At 34.5% G+C, this 13,478-nt stretch overlaps 1 protein-coding gene across 1 annotated transcript; it reads right to left on the bottom strand.

The window, feature by feature from the left end:
- Positions 1-426: 426 nt before the first annotated feature.
- Positions 427-13,152, bottom strand: LOC133190250 (fibropellin-1-like). The gene is made up of 16 exons (XM_061325762.1): positions 12,759-13,152; positions 10,022-10,099; positions 9,207-9,311; positions 8,662-8,878; positions 7,237-7,424; positions 5,621-5,806; positions 5,238-5,299; positions 4,594-5,138; positions 3,436-3,596; positions 2,784-3,047; positions 2,526-2,663; positions 2,089-2,223; positions 1,854-2,000; positions 1,659-1,767; positions 1,465-1,574; positions 427-981 (listed from the first exon to the last, which is right to left on the bottom strand). Exons 1-16 carry the CDS (start codon positions 13,060-13,062, stop codon positions 572-574), a joined length of 3,159 nt encoding a protein of 1,052 aa, XP_061181746.1. The 5' UTR covers positions 13,063-13,152; the 3' UTR covers positions 427-571.
- Positions 13,153-13,478: the final 326 nt, after the last annotated feature.

Here is a 13,478-nt window from a genome sequence, read left to right as displayed (position 1 = left end):
TCCACTGGTGATGTGCATGTATAGTAAGTCAATTGATACAAATTAATGATTTAGGTTGAACAGCTTAATTTTAAAATTTGGGAACACATTTTCCATGAAAAATTTATTTAAACAGCTACATGTATCTGTGTACTAAGTTATTAAGTATACATTGTACTGCTCAGCCCATGACTTTTGAAAGTGGTCCAGCATAAATTCACAAAAAAAAAAATCATTTTTGAATAAGGCTATTTTGTGCATTAACTCAGAATTTTGATATTAGATACTTTATTTCCCACTTCAGGGAAATGACAAAAATGTGACGTGTTCTTTTTATAGTTGCAACGATCTTTCACTTTGTTGCTTTCCTATACATGCAAAATGAAATTATTTGGATTGAAATAAAGTTTATAGATATTAATTTTTCATGACAAATTTTACGTAATATGAATAAAAAATTGTAGGGAAGTTCAATAACAAAAAAAAAATTGTAACATTCATTAACGATATTTGTTTGTGAAAGTTTACCAGTAGCTATGATCTAAAAGAAAAGTTTGATTTCCACTGCAAAAAAGACACTGAAACACATTTCCTATTCATCTGCTTTATCTGCTGTGTCTGTGTCTAATTTTAATTCAGAGTCGTTTTCTATTCCAGTATTAAGATCACCTTCCTTTGTTTCCCGAACGTCATCTAAAGATGTATTTTTACTTTCCACTCCGTCAATGTATTTGAAATCACTTTTAGGGATACTTCCATTTGTAGCAGCCATGTCTGCCACAGTTTCATCACTTTTATCGACTTCACCGTTCTTTTCATCCGTTGTGCTTTCCGGAAGTGGTTCCGTTGATGACGTACCAGCAGTCGTGTTCTCTTGATCTGCTGATGGTTTTACTTCCACTTCTGTAGATTCGCCACTGTACACTGTGGTGCTTTGCTCCAATAATGGAACCGCTTCTCCACCATTCATCTTCTCATTCTCCACTGTTGCATTTATGGTACCTATATATATATATATATATATATATATATACATATACATATACATGATAACGATTTCAAAATCTTACATATGCCTTTTTTCTGTCAAATTATCCAATGGTATTCATTGAAAGGGTCTATTGATATTTATGTTTTTATTTAAGGACAGCTGATACAAACAAAAAAAAACGGATGTCTGGATTGATATATATTTTTCGACCTATTTTGGTTGTAAATGATGCGAATAATAAATTTCTAAAATATTAAGAAATTATAAACTTTCTATCATGTTCAAAATTCTACCTTTCTGCAACCATCCTTATTCATCCATACAACTCTTAGCCACTTTAATCCCATTATTGTGAAACTTATAATGAAAAATGAAAATCTATACGGTTAAATTAAGTTATTCATTTTACTCCTTTGAACATGACTTAAGTTGTTATTTTCAAGATTTTTGATAAAAGTTTGTTTGTATCATCTGTCCTTAAATGCTGTAATTACCTAGATTGTCTTTCATTTCAATGGCATGTCCATTACCATCTGCATTGGATTTTTTAGAATCCATTGGCTCTACTTCATTCAATTCATAATCTGCACCCTGGTTCCTTTTCCTACAAATATTCAAAACCATTAGCAGATTGGGGCAAAACAAATCTAAATTAACCAGAGTTCCATTAGGAAGAGAATTTACACACCACAGGATAAAGGCAATGATAAAGGCGATGACCAGCAGACAAACGATGATTATGACAACAGCGATGATAGTTGACTGCATATCACTGGATGGATTGGCTAGTGTAGCATCTGCCAAATATAGGAGGAAATTGGTACTTGACCCTTGGCATAAGTAAGTTAAACCGATGGCTAAGAGATCTGAGAACAATATTTACCATTTGATTTAGACTTGGTTGTACAATACATGCCCTCATAACCAGACTGACAAGCTGAACATGTTCCATTGGTTTTGTCGCATACCACAGCACAATTGGAGCTACATTTCTTCGTACAACCAGCGCCGTAGTAATTGTCGGCACAATCTGAAGGCATATATATTTAATATAAGAAAACATCATATACAGATTAAGGGGCTACTATTATACAGTGTAAAGTTATAAATCTTAATACCTTGATTACACATGGATCCAGTTTTGCCGACTGGACATGAGGAACAGGACCCGTCTACCTTGTTACACGGCATACCCATTCCACAGGTGTAGCAGGTGCCCGTGCAGTTATTACCATAAGTACCCGAGGTACATTCTGTAATAAATGACTATGTTAATCTACAGTTATTATCATAATTACCCGAGGTACACTCTGTAATAAATGACAATGTTAATCTACAGTTATTACCATAAGTACCAGAGATACACTCTGTAATAAATGACTATGTTAACCTACAGTTATTACCATAAGTACCCGAGGTACATTCTGTAATAAATGACAACATAGCTATGCTGTTTATTCGGCAACTCATTTTATCAGTGAAATTTTACCTAGAAACCTAATTCAATCCCGAAATACTACATGAACTTGAAATACCAATGTGCATTGGAACCAACCTGTTCTACACAAAGGATCTGTTTTTGTGTAGCCAGTCTTGCACGTGCAGTGCCCAGTCATTGTGTTGCATGTTCCAGTTTCACAGTTGGAAGAGCAGTTGAATGCACAGTCGATGCCATACATGTTATTGTTGCATGCTGAAAAGATTTATGAAACGAAGGTGCAGTAACAAATATCCAAATTTCATTTTCACTTAGATAACTTTAAACATGTTAAACATATACCACAGAGATTGAACTCATTGGTCAGAAACTTACTCTCGTTACAATATAAACCCTGGTAGCCTGCGAGGCATCTTGTACTATTAGATGTCAGATCACAAGCTCCATTGATGTGTGAACAAGACTGGATGCAATTGCTGCCACATTTAATATCGCAGTTATCTCCCGTATATGAATTGCTACTACAGCCAGATATACACTTTCCTGTATCCATCTCACAAGAACGCCCAGAGCCTGAGGACTGGCAGTTAGAACTGCATGTCATGGCGCATCTGCTTCCGTAATATCCTTCCATGCATGCTGTATAAAGATAAAGGAGTTTTTGGTATATTCCAACAAGGAGCTTATTTTGACAAAGGTTTAAGCCAATCTTATGAAAGATACATTGAAGATAGACTTCACAGGCGCACAGGAACTGGTGCGGTGGGTAATTTTGCCCTTTTATATACTATAGAAAACAAAGGTGATTTACAGTTGTTTCTCCTCAATAATTTGCCAGTATTTACCATACGTCAGAATTTACGTTTATGCCCCTCCCCAACTGAAATTGCTTCCTACGGGCTTGCTTCACATTCATGATTTGCACGCTAAGGTCTAGGATTTGGGAAAGGTTCATATTTTAAACTTATACGTGTTAAGAAATTCAGCGGTCAGTATTTACCTTAACTCACATAATTCTTATACTTACGGAAGATTTCTGTGATGCTATCGATGTACGTGAAGAAGATGTCTTGAGCGGATAGTGCAACATACCTCGACACGCTACTGATATTTGACCAACACGGAAATGAAGACATACTTCCACAGCCAGGTTTATTAACAACATTGTAGAAAACTCGGTATTTCAACCTAAAAATATTGCATAAAACCCTTAATGCCTCAAAAATGTTAAAAGGATGATACTGACTTGCGCAATCGAATTTAGTTATTTTGATATATAATCCTTTGAATAGGAATTACTCAACTTCAAAGATACTGAGTATTCGGGTGTAGATTTAGGATAATTTCATTTTTATTTCTCAGAAATATTTCTAAACCATGGCAAAGAACATCATAAGATTTCAGAAGTTCAATGTGACTCTGTGATAGTTTTGCATACAGTGAGTGTGTGGAGCTAGCTTCAGATGTCGAATGCTTCATTGCTTGATTTTGACAGAAAATCTCAACAGCAAATAATGACTCCAGTCGAACATGCGAATATCATCATTGAAGCACATCAAAACTTTGATATTATCACAAGTCTGAATTTTTATCGGAAAAAATATTCCACTCTCTACTAAAATATGACTAATCATGCTTTGCTGTTCTTGAGAAGAATATTTTTAGAGATCGATTTCTGATACATATGTAAAATTTTCAATCATTAATGTGGCTCCACCCTACCCCGGAGATCATGATTTGAAGCAACTTGAATCTACACTTCCTGATGATGCTTTCTTATCAATAAGACTAAACCTGCTTTTAATTTGCTGTTCTTCAGAAGAAAATTTTCAAGATTTTTCCCTATATATTACTATGTAAAACCTTAATCCTCTGGATATAGCCCCCCTTCCTTATTAACTCTATCCAACCCTGAAAGGTTGCTAGCAGGGATTATAATAGATACAATACAGTATTATTATTATTATTATTACGTGTATCAGTGTAGGGAGAAAGTAATTAACCAGGCTAACGAGTCCCAAACTTTACTGCAAATCATTAATTAATGCAAGAAAAAGGGACATTTTTATTTTTAAAAAATCATGGCACCTTATATTCGTGAAAAGTTTTTTTGTATGGATTTTTTAAATATTTTAATTATGAATTCTAAGCTTGCTCATGAACATGAACACCGTAATATTCTTACGAAGTTGCAAAATCTGCAGAAGGGTTGATCATTAGAGCTCCTGTGCCGGCATCAAATCTATCCGTGGTCAACCGACGAACAAAAAACCCCGGAAGTCCCTCCTGGATATTGAGATTATAGGGCAAGTATTTGCTGAACAGCGTTGGAGTGGATTCATTTAATGCTGTCTCATTGTCACTAATGCTACTATTCCTTAAGACAAAATCGAACACGACTACCCCGATGATGTTCGAAGAGTCTCTTTTGTTTGATTGCAAACAATCCAGTCCATCACTGCCACAGCTTTCATTACTACAGAATTTCAGCGAAGTTGCATTAGATAAATCCACACATAAGTTGTCGTCGAAATAACCAGTACACAAAAAGGCCAAGTCCCTGATAAGCGTTCCATTGTCGTACGTGCCGTTACAGACGTCAAAGGTTTTGTTTTGACAGTCAAAGCCATCAAACAGACACAGTTCGTTGTCACATTCACTATCACACAAGCCGTTAGCAAACTTATTCTTACATTGTATACAGTCCTTCCATATGCAATTTCGATCAAGCTGCAAATATTTAAAATATTAGGAAGTTAATTCAAAGTGAGTAATACGCCGAAAGGCTAGACAGGTTATTAGCAAGATTTTTTCGTAAATAATTGTTACCTCACATCGAACTTGACAATTGTAGCCAGTATATTCTACGGGACATTGGCAGGTGTAGTAACCTATAAATAGTAACATTTTTAAAAAAAAAATAAGAGAAAAATATTTTCGACAAAAAAGGAAGATACATGCACTGAAATCCAAAAGAAATACTTTGTCTTTCATTATTTTCGTAATTAGTCAGTTTTTCATTGATTTTGAGAACTATGATCTGTAAACTAAATATGTTTAATAATTTTACCAGGTACTTGGAATATAAAAACCTTCTATTATATGCACCAGGCAAAGAGTAGAATTCCGGATGTTTACAATTCGTTAATCCTGTGCACCTGATTAAAAAAAACTGTTTCCCTTTTATTCTTTTAAAAAGTTTACAAATATACCTGTTTTATCCATGCACGTTCCCCCGTTTTGACACGGAGATGAGCTACATTCGTTAGTTGTGTTGATTGCACAGGTGGGGCCACTTGTCCCCACGGGACACACACACCTACACGAGGTACCAGCATCCGGGACTGACACTCCGCCATTTTCACAACCGCAGTCAACTTTAAACTGGCAGCTATCTCCTACAATGGATCGCTTCTTTATAAATATGGCAAAGACCTATAGGGCCGGGATGAGTTTTAGTCTTTACAAAAAGCTTATAAACATGATATTATAATCAATTTCTTTCCTGTGAATGAATTTAGGTTTTATATGTCATGTTGTTTAAATTTTGAATTTACCTGTTGGTAGTAAATACAATAGATACAATAATTACAACATGAAAATCAAATTTTATATTTACTGCCACCCAGTATAAATTCAAAATTTGCAACACGACACATATATATAGTAACCTGTTTCCATTTCTAGTCCTGTTTCCATTTCTAGTCAAGCATTTCGTATTTAGAGATAGGAGAAACCTTTACATTAACCATGTAGCACGATATTGTCGACACTTTATATCTGTCATTTTTCTCTACTTTCATTGTAATGGTAATGTTTACTGAGTATATATATTGTCTCAATTCTTTTCTGTATCATTGAGTACATCTCTGCTTTACTGCTGTATTAAATTTTAATTTTATTATGATTTGGCGATAGCACAGTGGTCGAAAGCAATTCTTATCACCTACTGATATTTTCATACCTTTGCATTTACTACTGTGGAATCATTTTAATTCGTGGGGGGCAATGTTCGCGAGCAAGCAAAATTTTACTTGTTCGTGGGGACGTAATTTCGTGGGTTACTCATTTATACGGTAGATTCAATGAATCAATATGCTCACAAAGTAAACGTTCGTGGGGGGGGGGGGGGGGGGTTAATTCATGGCTAAGGGTGACCTACGAAATCCACGAACATTGGTCCCCCACGAACTATGATGATTCTTCAATATATCCTGTATTTTCTTTAGTCGTTTACTCATTAGCTAATTTAAAAGTGATACTATGAATTATTAAAACAAGCAGACTTTTACAATTTTGGCAAGATATTTCAATATCTGTAACATTTTCCTACGTGGGCAGCTTTCATAAATCTGTAAGATGTGGTCAGCCAACCAAGTCTGAATGGACATTTAAACTATGAAAGATTGGTACACATGATTCCTTCAGATTACATGCAAAATATACCCACCTTCTTTAAGGTAAAAATGCTTAGAAAATTTCGATATATACACGGTAAAAAAGAAAAAAAAATGAACATTCATTTTCATATGTGACTTTTTCCGGCAAATAGCTCTCTCGTAAAGGTAAATACTTTCGAATTTCCGTATACATCCTTTGTTTAAAATTTATCTATTCATTTTATTTACAATTCTGTCACTCTTCCACATTTTCTTTTTGACTGGAGCGTGTCTGGATGTTTTTCCACGCTCAATATAAGCAATATAACTGTTCATATAAAATGATGCACAAGATTAGTATTCTAAGACAAATCTGATCGATTAATACTAGTATTTACTACCCTCTAAAGTTGAAAAAATACTAATAAAATTCCTTGAAAATAAATTACCATAGTAACTGCTATTGCAAGGACATGTTCCGTTGCATTCTGGGAATGAGCCGCCAGTGTAACACAAAGCACTACAGTTGGTCATTGCTTCACAGTAAAGTCCAGCATAATCTCCTTGGCATTCACATGTTGGGAATTTATTGAATTGTCCATAGACACAACTTCCATTATTTAAGCATACGGATGTACTGAAATGTTTAAAAATAGAGTTAAACAATCGAACATTGCTAAAGCTGTAGATGTCCACAACAGAATCACACACTAGATACCAAAACAGACGCCTTTCCCTTTCAAAACTTATCTCTTGACTTTTTTGCCTTTAACTTAAAATTACATAATGAGTCAAAATCAAGTGTTCCTTTCAAAATAATAGTATCTGAAAACAAAAGATTAATATGTGAAATATGAATAAAGGGAAGTTTTGACAACTCAACTGCACTGTTATGCAAGAAAAGAACTGCAAAATGTAAGTGCCGGAAAAACAAAGGCTGTATCTATTGCTGAGTTGTTAATGTCAATATGTCAACAATCTCAAGGTCACGCGACTTTAATTCTTAAACAACATTGAATTGGAGCAAGCGAAAGTGAGGAATAAGTTTTGACCATCTTTATTGAAGATTGTATCAAAATCCTCGGTCATCCGACATTTAGATCTATGGAATTGACACCATGGTAAATTCTTCAACTTTTCTGCGCATGCGTAAAATAAAGAGGAAGAAGTGAAGCAATATTTTTGTGTTTGGGCAAACAAAAATTATTTTTACTTTTATTTTTTTCCTTAAAAGTAGATTTTTTTAGGTTCTGAAACCTGTAATTTCTGAAACCTAATATCTTCAAGAATTGAACAAAATTTCCACTTTTGTCAATTTTCCTCCTTTTCCGTCACGGTGTCTCTTTAAGATTCCAAAGTGATGATCGAAAGTTCATTGTTCTGTGACCTTGACCTTTGTATATATTCCATGAGTCAAGATTACACATAAGTAACGAACAACAACATCCTTAAGTTTAAACCCAAGAATTGGAGAGTTACATCCCGAACACGATTTTGTAACAGACACCTGGAAGTACATTCGGACAGAAAATCATTTAAGACTACCCCCTCCCCCCTTCTAGTCGTAATATAGTGGATTTAACTTCCATTTCTGCTTGATTTACTTATCAAATTATTAAAACTAAGTAGCAAACTAGTAGTTTGTCATAGCAATTAAATCAATTAAGAATTAGTATTTATACAAATTACAATTTATTACAATGCTAATTATATGTAACGCCACATTCATAATTTTAAAAAAGCGGCTACTGTTTTGGTCCTACTATGCTTCTGTAGCTTAAATCACATCTCTTATCGAGTAGGTTATTGACAAGTCACAAATGCCAGACAGTGATATATACCACATACTTGCAGCGGAAGATAGAAATACTCACGACTGAGTACACAAATCGAGGCTATACTGGCACTCGTTTCCGGTATAACCATTCGTACAAATACAGACTTCCTGCGTCCCTTGAAAATCACATGTACCATTGTTTCTGCACATTTTATCACAAGATAACTTAAGGTTGCACGTCAAACCCGAGTAGCCTGGCTGACAGATACAAGTCGATGTGTTGAGGTCACAACGTGCGAAATTATCGCATGTGACTGAAAAAAAATTAACTAAATCAAAATTTCTTGTCAAAAATAATATATGTATGCAAGAGTTGAAGGAAAGAATTTTGTTTTCTTTTGCATAAACACCTGCACAAACATGATTAATACAAATACATTTTTCATAGATCCATAGACTCAAAACAACGCAAACTGAAAAAAAAAAACAACATAATTTCTAATTTACATTTTGACACCTTTCAGTATTTCCAAAGTTGGGTGTTATAAACGTTAATTTTATTTAACACTTTGAAAACATGTATGCCATGCCAACTCGTTGCGAGGGGATATAATAATAAAATTTAGTGATAAGCATACGTACCTGAGCCACAGACGACTCTTTTGTTTCTATTGACCGATTGACTGTCATCACAGAAGAAGTTTCCATTTGTGTTCTCACAAGTGCCTTTCGTACACGGGGCTGAACCTGGATTTAATGAATTCCGAATGAATGTAGATATGTTTATAGATATTTCATTGTTAGTGTGCATGAGTCAGTAATGCTTAAAAATGCTTCTGAAACTGAAAGTTTTACGTTGCTAATACTTTGGTTGCTAGCTCGAATCTGTCTCTTCCTCGAGTTGAAAGAAGCATTTATTGATAAAACAGACATTTAAATTAGTATCGTTTTTGAAAAAGGGGACCAAAGAGGAGAGCCAGAAAAAAAGTTGACAACTTAATTACCTGAAAAAAAAAACTAAATAAATAAATAAGGAAAAGCGTCTAAAATCGAAAATCCTATTTCGTTTGGGGGGAGGGGCGGGGGGTGGGTAGGTTCTAATTTTTTTTTTTTTTAACTTTTTTAACAACCAAATTTTGTTAATATATTCACCCATTACCCTTAGTTGACATAGTGCAACAAATACAGTGGTGGACCAGGCTTAATCTACATTTCCAACAGTAAAAGGTTATTATATTTGGAAAAAGTTGTTGAAGGGGAGCCCTCCCCCCCCCCCCCCCATATTACGTGCTTGTTATAAATCAAGTATTTTTTCTCGTATTAATGCTGATAGGTGTATATCATTGATATGCGTCAATCATGTGTCCTTGTTACACCTGACTGCCTTATGATTAAAAGATTCGGGTTTTTTTGGGAGGGGGGGTGAGGTACCATGAACTAGTATGTTAATTACTTACCCTGGCATTCGTTGACATCTACACACGTTCCCAGAATTGTTGCTTGAAATCCCGAAGAACAGTTAAAAGCGTGGGCACCTGAAATTAAATTTCATTCAAGGTACATCTACTTCAGAGTATAACTTGATACAATTACATAATTATTAGCTTATATACAATGCATTCATGTTTTTTCTGTGTATACAAGGGAACTCGAAATTTGGTCAGATGGGCTCTTTGAGGTAATTGCTTATAAGATTTTGTTTAAATTTTATTCGTAGGTTAGACCTATCAGTAAGTTTTCTTTAAATCATTCCAATACAAAACGTTGATTGAAATCAAAAAGATTAAGCGATGTCTAAGCTCGCAAATTATACTTTAAAATATCTGTCAGCCTCAAGTTTGCGGAACCTTTATGATCTGAAAACAATTATTAAATTGTACATTTTTGGGTGGTTTCCAACATGTTTTTATAGAACTAATAGACATTTTCTTCTGATACTTTGTTCATATCAGAAATGTAAAGAAAATATAAGCCAAAAATTTAAAGAAAATGTAAAGCAAAAACTTCTACACGACTTTGAATTTGCATCTTGCAGAATTTAGGATTTGTGGCCAAAATTTAGCGCTCATGTATTTCTTCTGTTTCTTATTAGATAAATGGGGGAAAAACCTGCATGGAGACCTTGTGAAATGATCGTTAAGTTGTATTAAGTGCAGTTTCTTATGCATCTTTATCTGTTATAAAGCACTTTAATCTAATGTGTAGTAGTGCTCCTTCAATAAAATTAAGAATCATCAAAACCGTGAAGTATACAGTGCAGGGAACTAATTTTGTTACAAAAACCAGCATCAGCATAAGCATTAGTAGCATCAGGATCGAGCTAGCATCAGCATCAGCATTTAAAAAACAGCATTACCAGGATCAGCATCAGCAAGCAAAGGATAAAACCAGCATTGACCTACATAAAATCAGCATTATCCTACTAGCATCAGAAAATCAATGAGTTTTAATTCAGTAAAAAATCAAAAAAGAAAGAAAGAATGTTGGTTAAAGTATTCACATTATTGATACATAGTGAGATATTATGATCAAATAATTGTAAAAGGCACTTTTATTGCTTTAAACGGCAATGCTGAAATTCATTATCTACTTCCAGTAGCATGATGCTACTTCAGGTAGCATTGACCTAATTATAAAACAGCATCAGGATAAGGATTACTAGCATTAAATCAGCAAGCAAAGGAAGCATTCAAATCAGCAAGCAAAGGAAGCATTCAAATCAGCATCGATGCTGTAACAAAATTAGTTTCCTGCACTGTAAATTACAATGTTGTAGATCCTCTAGATTTCATATTCATTGTGAACGCTATAACGGATTCGCCCTTCAATTTTCCGTTTCCGCCATTAATCATCTAACGTGTTTAATATAATTACTCACTGAGAGGATTATATGATTTAGCAAAAGAAAAAAAGGGAGTGGACATGTTTACTTTATATAAGTAGAGCTTGTTATTTCAAAGAATTTCATCCTTCCTTGTTCATCTTTAGAAACACTATTAAATTTTTGCTATCAGTCCCCAACCACTGAAACAGGAAGGAACTCCTTCTCTGTCCCTCTGTCTGTCTGTCCGTATTGCTATCTGTCTGTCCCTCTCTTTCTATCAGTCTGTCATATTGGGTTTTTCGCACTATTTTCTACATACTCGCAGATACTGAGCTGATTTTTGATTTGAGAGTCTATCTGAGATCTTGATGAGTACAGATCAATTTTGATTTTTTTCCCCCGCTTCGATTGTTTTTTGGCAGAATAATTGCTGCTTTTTAAATTTTTTAAGGGGAACCAAATTACACCTGCTAGTAGGGACCGCTTGTTGAGAATGGACCCCTTAAAATGCAGTATTGGGGTTGATATGAGGCTGGTATTTTCACTGTTACGTGCTTTCCTTCCTGAGTCATTATTATTCTATTAATATTAATGCGTAATACGGGTACATACGGGTCGTGCTAGGTCCTTAGATCCACCCCTCTAATTCAAGAAATAAGTTGTGCCATCCACATTGTAAAAATTAATTTTTTTTTTATTAAATTAAAACTCAAAAAGAATTTATAACATAAAATCGCTGTGCATACACATGTACATGCATACGCGCGCACAAAAAGGTACATTTCTGGAATTATACGTATATTTCCTTGTGTAGATATGAAACTGATTTGGATCTTGTTTCGTATGCCACAATTCTCCATACACGATTGACATGCTTTTAACATCGGCAATGCTGATTATTTTTAAGTGACTGTTCCTTGCTTATTGTAAAATTTCGTCCACACACTAATAATTATTAAATAATGTCTCATTGTTATTAAATGATATTTATAATCCCCCCCCCCCCCCAAATCACATCTTTAAAATCCACATGGAATTCGTTGTTTTAATTCTGGAGTTAATTAATTTTGGAATTAGTTAATTACTAGTCTGCTGGAAATCCGAAGTGCCTTAACGTTACCTACAAGTATTTAGCTACTTAACAAAGCATTTTTGGTTACATATAAAGAAACCAAACTGGTTAGCAATTTATTAGAAACATTCTATGTACATGTTGTTAATATGCAATTCATAATCCATCAACTCAAATATATTGTTTGTATAGAAACTTGAAAAAGCATAAAAATAAATGGCTATTTCTGCAGAAATGTTTTTGTTACATAAATTTTCTTCATGAGATCAAAATTATTTTCTCAAGTATATTTCCTTACCCTGAAAAACACAGACAATCCAAAGGAAGAAAAAATAACCCATGTTCATCCTTATAGCGCTGCAAGTTGTAACAAACAAAATTAGCTTTGTGTCTGACTCAAAGGCGACAAAGTTTCTGTAGTCTCTTCTTCCGGGGTGGGGGCTAAAAAAGTTCACACTTTTAAATTTGAACAAGCTCTCTAGTTTTTGCCAGTATATGTTATCCCGGTGAGTGTGTGATGGGGAGACCTCTTTGTTACACAGTTTGCCTCCTCTGTGAAGGTCACTTTCCTCTCGCGGGACTTCCTGTAGATTCATGGTCATTTCCTATCAAGATTCGGATGTATTTATCTTTCGCCACAGCTTACACATAATTAAAGTCGAGATATGATGGAAACCATGAAACGTTGTGACGAATTACAAATCAACACCAGATTCTGAATAGACAGCAGCCCTTAAGATTTTCAAACTTCACTCTCTGGTACTGACATGACAGGTTGATACATCAAAATTCTAGAAATTTTGTTTGGCAGTTTCATGCATTTTTCCCCTGAATTTGATAATGGATGGAGACAGCCGAAAAATATACATATTTTTTAATCTTAAAATTCTATATCGGGGATACTATTAATAACTGGCATTATTTTTTACTGGCTTCCTTGTACAGTAGCGTGAAAGAGCTCAGTTATAAAATAATGCACTGAAATTGACCCGAGCAGAATAAGTTGTAATCTAGTATT

Source organism: Saccostrea echinata, unplaced genomic scaffold (genome assembly GCF_033153115.1).
Source record: "Saccostrea echinata isolate AGI-Se365-2 ecotype Australia unplaced genomic scaffold, CSIRO_AGI_Sech_v1 ptg000022l, whole genome shotgun sequence".
NCBI classification, from domain to species: Eukaryota; Metazoa; Mollusca; class Bivalvia; order Ostreida; family Ostreidae; genus Saccostrea; species Saccostrea echinata.
This window is presented reverse-complemented; position numbering and strand designations above follow the sequence as displayed.

Coding starts and splice junctions, on each gene's coding strand:
- LOC133190250 (XM_061325762.1), bottom strand. CDS start 13,062: ATGACCATGAATCTACAGGAAGTCCCGCGAGAGGAAAGTGACCTTCAC. Junction 10,100..12,758: donor GATTGTCTGTGTTTTTCAGG/GTAAGGAAATAT, acceptor ATTTAATTTCAG/GTGCCCACGCTTTTAACTGT. Junction 8,879..9,206: donor AAGAGTCGTCTGTGGCTCAG/GTACGTATGCTT, acceptor ATTTTTTTTCAG/TCACATGCGATAATTTCGCA.